At 37.9% G+C, this 16,103-nt stretch overlaps 1 protein-coding gene across 1 annotated transcript in view; it reads left to right on the top strand.

Annotated features, from left to right (window-relative positions):
• The window catches only part of ANGPT1 (angiopoietin 1), a 162,557-nt gene extending 147,808 nt beyond the window's left edge, over positions 1-14,749 (top strand). The window contains exons 8-9 of the mRNA XM_085316297.1: positions 1,514-1,644; positions 13,555-14,749. Of these exons, the coding sequence (XP_085172423.1) occupies positions 1,514-1,644; positions 13,555-13,715 (292 nt within the window). The 3' untranslated portion in view covers positions 13,716-14,749. The remainder of the gene's footprint in view (positions 1-1,513; positions 1,645-13,554) is intronic.
• Positions 14,750-16,103: the final 1,354 nt, after the last annotated feature.

Here is a 16,103-nt window from a genome sequence, read left to right on the forward strand (position 1 = left end):
ATTGGATGAAATACAACAGCTATATAAGAGGCAAGAACCACAAGTAATGACTCATAACTGCTCCCCTTGTTCACTGTGATTGWGGGAAAAGCCTGGGAGTACTTTTTTAGGAGAGTACTCCCAGATGTTAATCCCAGAAAGAAAGAGACACCTCTCCTGTCTTGCACATTTAAGCCCTACTTCTGCCCCTTACGAATTTTGCTTTATATAGTTAAGAGATATATTATCTGCTCTCCAATAGCCCTAGAAGATTCAGAGCTGATGTCTCTCACCTTTTCTTCAGTGGAGCTTGCTATGCCTCTGGACACTGAATCATGTTCTTGGTTGCTGGCCCTATAGCTATTGCATTCGTACCGGCAGAGCTTCAGTGAGACAGGTGCTGGATGTTACTTCCACTCTTTTCTTGCCCCAGTGGTTAGGGCTTCCTCCTGGGCCATCATCATTATGGTTTCTGCTCTTTCAAGTAGAGACARRGATCCTGTCTCATCCTTCCTGAATATGAGCTATTATGGAAAAGAATACCTTCCCCTTCCAGCAATGTTTTAAGAAAAAATAGGAATGAGCATGGTCAGATATCTGATTTAGATAGCTACAAGCAGGAAGCAGTTTTCTGGCTGTGTCAGTCTCCCAGTGATACCTGTCTCTCAGACAGAGAGCAAAGACAAAAGAAAACTTTGTGTGCACCGTTYTTTTCAGCATTTCCCTGTGCATGTGCCTGTTATTATGAATTTAGGTCAGATGTGCCCAGCTTTCTCGTTGTTCCCTGGTGGAACAGAGGTGCCTCAGTCAGCATCCTTGCAGCCTGTGTGCTTAGCCTGGGGCATTGCCGCACTGAGCATCACATAACTTGTATTACGTGTTGGATCTGGGCTCAGGTTCCTAGCTCATGATTGTGGTTCCAGCTAGTTGACAAGGCTCCTTAAGCAAAGGGATATTTAGCATTGCAAATTGTGAAGACTTTTGTGGCTTGAGCTCTAAGTTGTTCTCCATTCATCATTCATGGACAGCTTTGGCAAAGGAAGGAACTGAACTGGGTTGCTGGCTTGGGCTGTAACTGGTGGAATTAAAAATTCTGAAACCGTTTGAAAATACTCTTTAGAGACCAGAGATTAATAATACAGCTGCCATTAACTGGAAGTGAGATTTCTGTGCCACAATAAAAAGACCAGCTACTCAAGTACTCAGTTATTCTATGAGTGTTTTCCAGATCTGCAGGCACCTCTCCTTGTTCTCTTCTCTGTCTCTGACTCCCTCCACTCTATCACATTTTCCAGGGTAAACTGCTTGTACTCAGTTCTGTTCTGGGGCAGGGACTATATCCTAAAGTAAATATGTTGAAAYATCCTGAATTTCCTCATCCTACACCTGAAACAACAAGGAGGATGAGCCAAAACCCAAGACATTTCTGAGGTTTCTGTGTGTACATCATGGAAGACAAATTTTGTCTGGAAAGAGACCTGAGTCTTTTGTTGTTCCTTTTGGTGACATTGATTGTTTTCTCTTGCTGTTTCAGGCTTTATTTAAAAGGTCACAGTGGAACTGCTGGAAAACAGAGTAGCCTGATCTTACATGGTGCCGAATTCAGTACTAAAGATGCTGACAATGACAACTGCATGTGTAAATGTGCACTCATGCTAACTGGAGGTGAGTACAACCCTGAAAATATGTGATATGTTGGCAAGAACCTCTTCTGTTTTCCTAAAGCAACTGTGGGTGAAGCTGTACTCATGATGCACAAGGACTGTGTGAAAGTCCCTCTTCTACTCTTTTTTTTTTTTTTTACGTATATTGTGGTACTGCCAGTACTCCAAGATTCAGATCAGTAAGGGAGGGATTATTCATAGACGCCTTTCTACACTAAAGCTTTCGCAATTCAATTTCAAAACAAACTGACAATGTCAAGTGGGAAAGAATAAGTCAATGTTATTGTTGAAGTAAGAAAGGCAAAGAGGAGAGTAGAAACTAAGAGATTAAGGAAGGGGAAAGAACCTTGATAGAAGTGAGAGAGAAATCAGCTGGAAAAAGAAGAAAGGATGGGCAGGGAAATAGGTAAAGATTAAAAGCAATCCCAAAATTCTGAGGCCTATCAGAACCTGATTTTTTACTATATTATCTATTTCACCTAGGAGGATTATTGAAATAATTACAATAATTCAGCCATCTGTCTTCTACAAGCACAACTGTAATAAAATTAGCTAATGTAATGGCTACTTCCCTCACCTATGAAAGACTAGAGTTGCAACTCCCCTGTTCAGATTGCGACACCTAGCTATTCTGGAACATCTAAAGCAATATCCTTGCCTAGCAGAGATGAATTGCAGAAGGAGAGAGAAGGGAGTCAGAAGAGATGAGGAACAGAGAAGTTATACTGGGACAGTTTAAAGCACAAAATCAAGCTTACTGCCAGCAAGTGAAGTGTATGTGACTGATACTTGTTGCCCCCATCGTGAAGGACGAATATCCAAGAGCATCTCTCCATACAGACACCTAAACCTCTATGTCTTCTCTTAGACTCTTATACTGAGTTCCCAGCTGGGCAACTTCATATCCATCTCTACAGCACACCATATTAAACCAGAAAAACTTGCACTGTAGCTCTGTGGTTCATGAACTGAATGAACAAGAAAGGTCCTTTACTCCTCATCTGATCTTCTCAGGATCTCCCTCAGTGATTTCTAACTTTCCTGGAAAAAATCCTGCAGCATATAAATTATTCAGTATTTGGGATCAGACTGTTAAACTGATATTACTTGTGGTTACTGGCACTCTGGTTGGATCGAGCTCAGACCACATTCAGGCGTATATGAGTCTCTAAGGTTGCTGACACAAGATGGGTTCCCATCACTGGGAATTTGTATCAAATGTCCAACCTATATTCTCATTCTCCTTTTGCTGATTGAAAATTATTCAGTTGGGAAGAGTATTTAAGGAGCCAATTTCTCAACTATCCTTACTTCCTTTAGTGATATCTTATTAAAAGTCAACACGGAAAACTTCTTCCAACAGACAGGTGATCAGAAAATACCTTCCCATTTCTGTACAAAAGAAGCGAACTAGGTAATTCTGGATCAGAGATCTTCTGATGCAGAGATAATGGATCAGAAGTAATAGTTGATTTTAACTAACATTAATTAAAAATCTAACTCCATTAGAGACCATGCTAAATTAATATGTGTTACTTCCAGGTTAGGTAAGGGTCTATCAAGAGAAACTCCTAAATGTGAGTTGCCTCTGAGCTGACATGCAGAACTACTCATGACCTGTTCCCAGCCAGCTAATTCTGGGAGCTGGAGGGTTTTGTTTATTTGCCTGCCCTGACTTGCATGGCRGGTCAATTGCCCTGCTGAGGTCAGCCTGCTGTCGAACAACCATTCCACAAGGCTCGCATACATTTCCCTGCAGCAGCCCTGTAAATCAACAGAAAAATCACATTTTGGAATATACTGGTAATGAATGAAGAGAATAAGGAGGAAGGGGTGAATTACCAAAGGATGAGCAGATCACGAATCACTGACAGGAGATACAATTAGTTTTGGGGTAGAGATGACTGAAGCAGCTGTACAACACTGAATAACTTATCGGTCTTCAAAAAGAGAAAGACGTTCATCACACAACTTCTTTAAAAAATTTGGATAGCTCTCCCTGCTAGAATTCTCCCCAAACACTCCACTCTACTTTGCTCCTTGAAACAGACTTTCTCATTCCTTGAGAAGCATCAGAAATTTAATTAAATGCCAAAACATTTATTCAGTAAGTGGATTTAAGTTTTGTGTCACAGAAGAAGACCGATTAAGAAAAGTGGCAGTGATAACAGGTTCTGGAAAACCCCTCTTCTTTTCCAAAAGATATGTACATAACTGGACAGACTATCATCAGACTCTCTGTTAGTTTTGGCAGCATCACAGACAGCACTTTAATGAAGAATGATATGAAATCTACATTCAGGTTTCTAGCTATCTTGACAGTTTGGGTGATCCTGTTATCTCTATGAGGTGAACTGAATATATTTATGTCAGGAATAAAGGCTGAGATAAGCTGAAGCACAAGACTGTGATATGGTTATAGTCAAGGCTGAAAATAAAAATGTAAGGAAAACACATATTTCTTTCCATGATCTTATAAGCTGTCTCTTTTTTTTTTCGGTCTATATCAAAACTATTATTCTTTCACCTCCTTCTTTCTCTCCTCCCTCTTCCCCAGAATAAAATATATATAGAGAGATAATATATGAAATATAGAGATATATAATTCTATGTGAAAATATTTACAGTAGCATCAACAGAACATTTTTTCCATGATTCTTGTTCTCTTAAGAACCATGCTGTGTTACATGACTCTATCTTAAGAGTGATTTCAGAGAATGGCTTTCAAAAATACATGCATGAGCTGAATTCCTAGCCCCTGTTAACTTTATATGATAGGTGAATGTTTTAATAGCCTCTTGTGCCTTGGAAAATTTCATTTCAGTGACCTTGGTTTACTTTAAAGGAAGACAAAGCACATTTATTTAAATCATTTCCTCATTTAAACTTAACATTTTTCAAAATAGTGGAAATATATTATGGAAATAGCTGTCAGAGACTGATGCAATACCCCATGCCGGTCCACTGAACAAAGTTTGTAAACCATTATCATTCCAAACGTTATTCTAGAAGAGTGCTCCAGTAAGCTACATACAGTCTTTTGCAAGACAGTACAGAAAATATAACAAATTGCCATCAGAAAGAAGCATGGAGTAGAAGATATTCAAGGTGCTTTGGACAGATTTCCAGTAGAAGAGCACTTCTTCTCTGGAGCAGATCCTTGGGCACAAGACCAAGTTAGAGCAGACTGCCAAGATGCCACCTGTCAGCTGAGCTCCAGTAGTTTGTGCAGTCATCTACAACTRCTGCAAAGTGATTCACTGTAACTTGGCCATAGTGAAAGAGTCTTAAGGCAATTTGCTTTGTCTTGTATTTGCTACAGGCTAGGATGTTTAAACGAGCTGTTACCTTCCTCAGGCGATATGTAGGAACTTTGCAAAACTTCTGATCCCTGAAATAGCTCAACGAAGTGACAGGGAGACTTCCTAGTTAGGATTGAAACAGGATAGAATTATTGAAATAAGTTTTTTTATTTGATTCAAGCAGCCATATTGGGTCACAGCAGAGATCTATCCAGCTGCGGTCTCCTGTCACTGACAGTGGTCAACAGCAGATGCSTAGGAACAGGTGTAAAAACTATTCAAAAATATGACATCCCTAGAGGATCCTGCTTGGCTCAATCATTTGCATCTCAGGAGCTTCCTGAGCCAGAAAAGATTTCCATACATTTAGTACTCCTCAATGCATTTCTCTTCTATTAATTTAGAGAGTTATCAATGACAGTCCTAAAGAGTGGAGCATATCTTGACTGTTGTTTCACTGCTTTTTTCTCGAAGTGGTGAATTTATGAAYCTCTGTCAAGAGCAATATAGAGGATTCTTCTCCTGAGTTAGAGAGAAGTTCCTGGCTGAATATAGAAGTCTGTCTGTACATTATTGAATCAGAAAAAAGATAGTTCCTCTTATATCTTGTTTGAAACAAAACAAAAACAACAACAACAAAAAAATGAAAATAGCAACCTCAGTGCACTTAAAAGAAACTAACCTGAACCCCTGGATAGATATCCATTTGTATATGGAAGTACCAATTTTTAGGTTTTATGCATTTTTGCTTTCATAAAGATCTTATATATAAGACACTACTCATGGAGTATCATTTATATTGTCTATCATTTTGTAGATAGAAAAATATGACCACCATGTAGATAAGAAGTGATTGGTATATAATTYGATTTATCATAGAAGCATTAGAAATATTTCATTAGACATATGATTCCTAAGTATTTTAACAAAATCATCACTGTGATGATTATATGATTAAGCCATGTTTATAAGACTCAAGTATGAATAATAGTAATAAATTATCAGGAGAACATTAAGCCATGACTAATTTATCAGTCTATTAATACATTTACAAGAGTCAGAGCATGGTCACCAGTGTGCAAGTTCCATGTTATTTTTCACACTTGATTTATTATTTTTATAAAAAGGACTGTGTTATCTAGTTGATATGGAAAGCTAATGCCTTCTCATTTTATATCCTGACAGCTAAATTCTGATTTAATCTTTAGAATATAAACTGCTAAGTGATAGTCTGGTCAATCCGATACTCAAYGAGTCATAGAAAATAGGCCTGGAAAAGATCTGCAGAGGTAATTTAGTCCCTCTCTGATAGAGGTTCTCCTCTACCTATTTATTCCTGTCTTTCTGTTCATCTTAAAAATTTCTAATGATAGAGGTTCAGTTTCTCAACACAATCTATTACTGAGAGTAGCTACACTTAATATAAGAAAGCTTTCCTTGATATATAAATTACCAAATTTGTTCCATCTTGTCCTGTCCTCCATTACTGGAAAAAATWGATCATTCACTGATTTGAAAATCTGCTCTTTTCAGGAGCTTTTTATGAATTTAAGACTATTGGCATGACCCTTTTGTATTTTGATTTCTGGACTAAGAAACTGTAAATCCTTCCTCTTACTTTTGCTCTTCTGGAGTCTGTCCAGTTACTCCACATATTGCTTGAGGTGTCATCCAAAACTGGACCCCATCTTCTAGCTGAGAAGTTATCAGCGCAGAGCCAGATAGAGCCTAAGTATTACCATCTAACTGCTTTAAAGTACATAATGTCAGAAACGTTCATATCTTTCAGAAAAAAATTGCTACAAATGATGAAAATAATATTTCAATATTTTTGTGTTAGAAATTATTCTTATTTAACTGCTTTGCTGCCAAATATGTTAAACTTTATGAATAAACCCAGAGGACTAGAAATAGATACTGGCTTTGTATAGGATACATTTGTTCCWTAAAGCTGTACAAATCTACTGCTCAAACATACTTTGGATCTTATTGAGCAGATCATATTGATCTTTTTATATCTGAGAATATCAGATATCAGAACAATCAGAGAACTCAGGAGACAGAAGAGAGACAAATGTATAAAGAAAGACTCTGTCACCAGCCACGCATAATTTAGACAGCATTTCCCTTGGTTTGTGAAAGGCAGCTAAGAGCCTCTCATCAGAGCCTGGTGAAGTAAACCCTCAATGCACTCTAGATTTACAGTGCTGAGCACTAGCTTACTAACAAAAAAAATTACTTATAGTTTGAAATGAGGCTCAACATTTAAATATTTGCCTATATACAGGTACTTGACCTGAATTTATATAACATACTGGAAAGGGACGATTGTTCGCTTTGTCATGTGAAAGCCTTTTCTATGTTGTTGYTTTTGACAATGAAATATCTACCATATAAAAGTTATACTTCTGACTCTAGAAAGCTGTTATAAAAGATAGCCATTTTTTCCTGTATTCCTATTACTTATTTGTTGGACTTCTTTACAAGAATTTGTAGAAATGATCTCACTATACATTCATATTCAGCCAAAGACATAGAAAAAGCAGTTCAATGGAGATGAACTATCTATCTGCTTATATGTGGCTGACGGTGACTGAAGTATTCAAAATGCATTTATTTAATGAAAAGAGTTGACATCAAATTTAATATTTTTTCAGGGGTAAAAGCAAGAGTAATTAAAGAGTAAAACGTAGGAGTCAACAAAGTGAGGGTGTGTTTTCACCACTTCAGAAAACCAGCTGTCTTCAGTGGGGATTCATGTTTGTTTGTATTGCTGAAACTTTGAAACAACTTAGCAATGCATTAGCTAAATTATTTTTTTGTTTGGACAGTATGCTTTATGACCAAAGGATTTTTATTACAAATAGAAATGGTAGCACTACTCATAGTATACAAAYAAATTATTAGAGGTGGGCTAACCTCAAAATATCATCAGGTTTCCCTCAGTTCAAATAAGCAACTAAYAACTTGGTGATCACAGAAACTTTAAAAACTACCTGTGTTTCTGAGTAAAAACTCTCTTACTCTTCTCATGAAACCCTCCTCTTTATTGCCTCCCTAAGCATTTTCAAAAATTGCTTCTTCTATTATTTCTCCTAATGTCTGCTCTTCATGATTCAAAGAWGCCCTGGAAATCATTGCCAAAAGTTATGACTGAGGCTAAAAGCTTACTGTTGTTCAGAAAGAATTGGATGATTATGTGGGAAAGCCACTACCTTGTAGTGAAAAACAAGCAAGATTCTTCAAGGGAAGAAAATCCTGTGAGCTTCAGGGAATAAACCAGCCTTTAGCTACTGGGAGTCCTTCATCTCGTCASACTGTCCCACAGCTCTGGAGTTTCTTTATCTGATGTTTCTGGTGCTGGCCTCAGTTATAGGTATCCWCTGCTACAGGAGACCTCAGTCCTAGACCTACCCATTTCCTCACAGAAAACCATTGTTTCTATTCCTCTTTATCCCAAACATCCAAAGAGTCTTAAAAATCCTGTTTGTGGAAAAATATTTCCTTTGCATCCATTCAGAGATGTTGACTTTGGTGTTAAGAATGCACCAGGCAGTCTTGTGACAATCTGAGGCCTTTGAGTGAATGAAGAGCTTTTCAAGGATTGCAGGCGAGACTGGAGAAAAAAAAAAACAAAAAAAAAAAAAAAAAAAAGAAAAGAAAAAAAGAAAGAAAAAAGAGAGAAAGGAAACCTAACATCATAATGCAATAAGAGAAAACAGCTTTAAGAAATCATACATTTTTACTAACAAGAAATATATGGTATATTAAAAGATGCTCAATAAAACATATTTTAAAAGAAGGAATCTTTGGTGAGAGATTTGAGTAGTTCCTCACAAAAGATTTAAAAAATTTCATTGCAGTTTTTTGACTTATTCCACTAACATAGATTTTATAGGGTACTGCTGAAAACATTCTCCCCGAAAAGCCCCATTACACATCTATTGCTGTTCCTTTAAGATGAAATGGTAACTAGTGCAGCTTGCCATGTCTTCATCCCGACACCATAAACAGAACCCAGCTGCATCTCTGTTCCAGCTTTGAAAAATGAGGATTAGATTTTCTCTGTTTAACTTTGTCTTAAGTTTCTACAAGATTATACTCTGGTTACAGTAAAACATCAGCTGTACAGCTTTCTCTTTCTTTGGTTATTACCCCCTTAGGTATAACAGTGTAATCAAAAAGAGGTCAATTGTATCAAAATAGAATTTTGCCAGAATTTATCTGGCATAAATCCTTCCCTCAAGATTTCATTATGAAGTGCTACTTCTGAAAAAAGCCCACTAAGTATTATCCAAAATCTAAGAAATTACTTTACAAGACAAAAAAACATGAATTACATAGGTCTGAATGCAAAGGACAGAGTAAGCACCAGATCTGTACGCTAATCACCGTCAAGGCAGATCCAGAAGTTTAAAATACCCTCACAGTGTAGATTCGTTGTAGATAAATATAAAACTGACCCCAGAATTTGATGAAACTGGAGGTTCATCAAGGTGCTGCACACTATCTAGGTGAAGCCTCTCACAGTTTAATTCCATATCTACAGGTCATCCTGGAAAATGCACTGAAAGATAAAATTCTTCATTTCAGTCTACTGAAGTCTAAGGAGTTCAGTAGCCACTCACTGTAAGATTGTGCTTGAAAAGGATTTGCCGGGGATCCTGTGCAGGTTATAATGCTGTGATATGCAGTCTGAAATCACTCTTTTAAAGAAAGAGTGAAAAAACAAAAAAACTACCATTGGTCTTCATAACTTTATTTCCCTTCAGTTATGAAAGCATTGAGACAGTGTTCACTACAAATGTATTATGCAGAAAGATTCATAAGACCTGCACTAAAGGTTCACAAAGCCTGTATCTCTTACAAGGAAGAAAAAACTGCAGCAATCTTTCTGACAAATAGAACCTGTAGCCACCAAGACTCGTATATTTTTGTCATTGGGAAATAGCATTTTTCAGTCTGGGGATTAATTCCATCTTCCTCAGTCTGAACCAAACACTTTCTGTTATGCCACGTAGATGTCCTGTAAGGTCTTGCAGAGTAAAATTCTATTCCCATCAAGATATACCACAACACTCCCACTAACTTCAGTGGAGTCAGCATGTCACCTAGTCTATCTTAGTCAGTTTTTGTTCTGTAATCTCAGTGTTGCCAAATTTCAGGTTATTTGGAGTTTTCCTTAAAACTATAACTCTCATGACAATCTAAAATTCACATTAAAAAAATTTCATATCCTTTTTTTGCTGCTGTTGTTGTTGTTCCCGATAGCTTCATGATTTTAGTAGGCCTGAGAGTACATCTGCACTACAAAAGTGACCCAAATAGAGCCCAGGACTCTGCCATTTTGACCAACACAAGTAGCACAAGTGAGAATTGCAGAGCATGCATACAGCCTGCATCATAGTTAACCACTTAAGGGTCCTTTTATTATTGGAGATCTTGGGGATGCAATCAAGAGGGTTTATTGACTAATCTCATCCTAAAGCAGTTATCCAAAATAGATCTGAAGAATCACATGCTTTTTTCACCATAAGCTTCATTTTCTTCATTAGTTAAAAACAAGACATAGGATGATATACATATCTTCACTGTAGAAGTCTAAAGTAAGGTGAGATGACTTTCTTTATGTACAGTTTGCAGCTGCAGCTGTGCTTATAGCAAGTCTGAACTTTCTTCATTCATTCACACAAGTGGTAGCAAAACCTCTATCATTGTTGGTAATATCCACAAGTACTTGATAAATATTTCTGTCTTATTTCCAGCTCGCTTAAAAAAAAAGTGAGGTTCTACATGCATTTTCTTTGGCATAAAATTCAGCTTGAAAAGTTCCTAAGATGCTGCTCTTCTCTTTATCCTAACTTCTCAGTTTACTGATCCTTCAGTTATGCCAGCAGAACTGTTCATGGAGCCATGCTGTAAATTAGTTTGCTGGTTTATCCTCAAAAACTAATTTTTTTTTGATCTGTGTCACCCTACTTTTCAGAATAATCTTATAATGCAATTGAGGGAGCAGAAAGCCAGAAACATGAAAATCTGAGGAAGAAATTTCTTGCCCTGCCTTTCCAATAGAATGAGGTATATGTGAGATTGTACCTGGAGTCAAAGGATCAATCTGATAGCCTTCTATGATGGAATGACTGGCTGGATAGATGAGGGGAGAGCAGTGGACGTTGTGTACCTTGACTTCAGCGAGGCTTCTGAAGCCTCCCTGAAGGCTGTCTCCTATAACATCCTCCTCAATTAGCTCAGGAAGTGTGAGTTAGATGAGTGGACAGTGAGGTGGATTGAGAACTGGCTGAAAGGCAGAGCTCAGAGGGTCGTCATCAGTGGCGTGGAGTCCAGTTGGAGGCCTGTGGCTAGTGGCGTCCCCCTGGGCTCAGTACTGGGTCCCATCCCGGTCAACTTCTTCATCAGTGACCTGGACAAGGGGACAGAGTGCCTCCTCAGCAAGTTTGCAGATGATACCAAGCTGGGAGCAGTGGCTGACACACCAGAGGGCTGTGCTGCCATTCAGAGAGACCTGGCCAGGCTGGAGAGTTGGGCGGAGAGGAACCTCCTGAGGTTCAACAAGGGCAAGCGCAGAGTGCTGCACCTAGGGAAAAATAACCCTAGGCACCAGGACAAGGTGGGGGCTGACCTTCTGGAGAGCAGCTCTGTAGAGAAGGACCTGGGAGTGCTGGTGGATGACAAGTTGACCATGAGCCAGCAATGTGCCCTTGTGGCCAAGAAAGCCAATGGTCTCCTGGGGTGCATTGGGAAGAGTGTTGCCAGGAGGAGGTGGAGGGAGGTGATCCTGCCCCTCTMCTCAGCCCTGCTGAGGCCTCATCTTGAGTACTGTGTCCAGTTCCGGGCTCCCCACGACAAGAGAGACATGGAGCTACTGGAGAGAGTCCAGTGTAGGGCTATGAGGATGATCAGAGGGCTGGAGCACCTGCCCCACGAGGAACGGCTGCGAGAGCTGGGCCTCTTCAGCCTGGGGAAGAGAAGCCTGAGGGGGGATCTGATCAATGTGTACAAGTACCTGAAGGGAGGGTGTCAAGGGGACGGGGACAAACTCTTTTCAGTTGTCCTGTGTGACAGGACAAGAGGCAATGGGCAGAAATTGAAGCACAGGAAGTTCTGCCTGACCGTGAGGGGGAATTTCTCCCCTGTGAGAGTGATGGGGAACTGGACCAGTTTGCCCAGAGAGGTTGTGGAGTCTCCTTCTCTGGAGATTTTCAAGGCCCGCCTGTATGCAACCCTGTCTAATATGCTCTAGGTGACCCTACTGAGCAGGGGGGTTGGACTAGATGATCTCCAGAGGTTCCTTCCAACCTACTGATTCTATGATTCTATGACCAATGAATGGATAGCTGCTTCTTGTTGGGAAAGAGTGGGAAGGGTGAGAGGGTAGAAAAGACAGTTGCCAACCTTTTAAGCCTATCTTTGATACCAGTCAGTAAAATTTTTAATGTTCTTTTTTTATTTTAATTTTTAATTACTTTCTGTGTTTTCATAGCCCATGATAGTAACATCACTAGTAATTTGCTGCTACATTTTGACATGTAAATAATTTGCCTTCAGACACTTAGTCTTTTTAAACTTTGGATGGGCATTTGCCAATTCTATAAGTGGTAGAGGAGCACTTGCACATGTATTTTGCAGAGAAATGAACAAATTTCAGTGAAGCTGAAATGTTTGGCACATTTCAAGACCTAGATAAGGAGGGTCAAGGTCTCTTTTTCACATTGAAATGGTGAGAAGGTTAAGGATCGAATTCTAATGTCCTGGGCCAAACTGTGCATGCAGTGAATATATCCCCTGGTTCTTGAATGAAGCTGGCAAAAGTTTTGTATAAACACACGCACACACAAGCACCATACTAACTAACCGTCAGTGTCCCACTGTGTTGTCTTTGTCTTCTTCTCCACTTCTCCTCTCCATTTGCTGAGCCTTGTTCATAAATTTATTGAAAGTCTTAAAGACAGTGACTATTTCCTTGCACACCATTTTGAATTCTATTATAATCCAATATTGTAATTGCTATAACAGCTCAAGAAAACTGATTGCTATAACTGATTGCTTAGTACAACCATATTCATAACCTATGCTTACTCAGAACATCTAATCTGAGACCAAAAATAATCTGAGCAATTGAACAATCACAGTTAAAGAAACAGAAAAATGACAGCAAATAATTTTAAATCATGTTTATGTTTTAAAAAAACAAGTRAAATTATACAAATACATTATGAATGATAGCCTTTATATGATATGTTTACATGAGCTGGGTGAACTGTAAAATACTATCTAAACATGCAAAATAGTGTATTTTTCTATATTGTTTCTTTTCTTGCTTCACATACTGTGTATACAAACAGTAGGAGTTAGGACTTAAATACTTTTCCAAATTTGGAAATATATCTGCATATTCACCAGCACAGCTAGCCACTGAATCCCACAGAAGAGGAAAAAAAAAAAAAAAAAAAAAAAAAGAAAAAAGAAAACAGACCTATATCACACCATGAGTATTTATAGCATCAGGTTGCTAATCAGCTAAATCTGCAAGGCAAAATGAGAAGGCTTAGTTCACTTGCAGTTTGATTTTTTGCTCTTAATCGTTTCAGGCTGGTGGTTTGATGCCTGTGGCCCCTCCAACCTGAACGGGATGTTCTACACAGCTGGGCAGAACCATGGAAAGCTGAATGGCATCAAGTGGCACTACTTCAAAGGCCCCAGCTACTCCTTGAGGTCCACAACGATGATGATTCGGCCTTTAGACTTTTAAAAGCATCCAGCAGTGGCTACAATAATGAAATACAACACGACTGCCTTCTGAAGAACTTCTATAATATTCTGAAGGTAAAAGGTGAAGAGCACCTTGAAAGCAACAAGTAGGACAGATGCAGAGTTGCTTCATTATCACTTCGTAGCCTGCAAGGGGAGGCTTGGTTTAGAGGAAGGTGGCTACAATGATTTTCCAGAGAAGAACAACTGGAGATCTTTGTGATCTGGTTATTCGACTGAATGTAGTGCTTATCAGTGGATGTCTTTTCTTTTTGTGTAAAAGATGCAAAAATATACCAGATTATTCAGCAACAACAAAATTTGAATAACAGAGGCACATCAACCACAGTCTATTGAGGAGAAAGTTTTCAACAGTGAAATGACATTATACCCACAAAACAGGATTACAGAGATGTCGAGATGTCTCTGTTAAAGCTCATCTTAAATCTTAAATACTGGAGGTGACCACTCCAGACATTGTGTTCCTTGAATGATCTGCATTTAAATAGATGGATGGATTTATTTGAATCTGAGAATCAAATAATCTGTGCTAACCTTATTTTTCATTAAATCCTTTAAAGACATTTTTCTCATAAAAAAACTGAGTGAAATGTATGAAGAATGATAAGGGTAATAAACTGAAATTCTTCAGTTGGTCTGTATAGGTAAATTAGATAATTGGCATAATCCCTGAGCTAGGATTTATAGTGTGATAACAAAAGTAGCTGTGTTTCGGGGGCTTTTTTCCCCTCTGCTTTCATTAAAGGCAGTCTGAATGTCACATAGAAAAATTGATGGAAGGTTTAAAGAATGTGAAATATTATCTTAAAGAAAATATAGGATTTTACATGGAATATTTCCATCAGAAGTACATCAGTTCATCAGTTTTCCATTCCAGGAAAGCAAACTGTTAGGCTATATAGAAATGGCATAAATGCATATCTTAAGTTGATGGATTCATTTTACAATACCTTTGCATGTGCTCAATTTATCATTAATTATTTTACTTTTTTTATTAAATCTTCATTTCTTCACTATATTATTTCATTTTTGTGAATATCAGACGCATGCCAGTTCTTCACAGYGCTTAGGCTACAACTATAAAGATACTCAACACAACTGTATAAAAAATAAAGATTTATGAACTGTAAATAGCATGTTKATATCTCCTTTAATGACCATTTAATTTGTACATGCAGCTCTGACCCTACTGAATACAAATAAATGCAAAATCTCAAAAGGATATAAATATTAAATGAGCTCTAGAAGAGTGCTTACAGGTTTCTACTGTCATAACAAGTAACTCTGTTACATTATGTTACAGTATGTTACATTAAAAAATGCTGCATATGTGTGAGACAAGATGCACAGTTCAGTTATTAGAAAGGATAAAGTGCCTATAATAACAAGCAACAAAATAGTTGGGTGGCCCTTGAGGTTACAGGGAAAACTCTTTCCATTTACAGTCTCTCTTGGTTTAATCATGAGAGTAAAGTTCCTTTGGGAAAGTAGCTTGCACTCACTCAACTTGTGCTTTAGAAAAAAAGGAAAGCTTGACCCTGCTCCCACTGAAATCAAAAGTTACATTCTCATTGATTAAAATGGGACCAAGATCATGCACAAAATCTGAATGTGGTGAGTTTGTTTCCTTGTCTGTCTGTTGATTTGTTTCATTCATTAATCTATTCTTAAAATCGGCAAAGATCTGATTCTATTTTAAAGGATTACAGTACTAGAATAACTGGTTTTTTTCATTACCAGGTTATTTCTATTAAAAACAAGAAAAAATAAGCTTGTATCTTTTTTAAACATCCCTTCTTAAAGATCACAAAGCACCACAGGGTTCTCTGTTTTTGTTACAACTTGATGTTTGTTTGTTTTTAAGCGGGAAGATCTTTGTTTTTATGTATTTGTATATATTTATATATATATTTGAAATAATCCTGCCTAAGGGTTAATTTGTTGTTTTCTGCTGAATAAACTACCAAACTATTCCATGCTCAGCAGTTTCTTCACAGAGCTGTGTTGTCTCAGTTTCCAGCAGTTTTTTGATACGGTCTTCATTTCTATGCAAAAACTGTGGTTTGTGTTCTCAAAAGATATATATTTTTTTGCAGGTCTCTGATTTAGGAATGCCATTTTTGCAGATCCTATTGCAAAAGGCAAAACATATTAAAAAGCAACACATGATATTTACTGTTTATTTATCTGGGTTTGAAAAAAAAATGTGGACTTGATTTCCTATCCTTTATAATAAAACGTTTTTAAAAGATGCAGACTCCATGGTTTGCTTTGCTTTGAGCATGCCTTTCTGTGACAGATTGCCATCATTTAACTAGCCAACATCCCTGTCTCCAAGAAGTTTGGACAATTGCTAGGAAGGGAATCT

Source organism: Rhea americana, unplaced genomic scaffold, assembly GCF_003343005.1.
Source record: "Rhea americana isolate MKP2758 unplaced genomic scaffold, rheAme1 scaffold_46, whole genome shotgun sequence".
Classification (NCBI taxonomy): Eukaryota; Metazoa; Chordata; class Aves; order Rheiformes; family Rheidae; genus Rhea; species Rhea americana.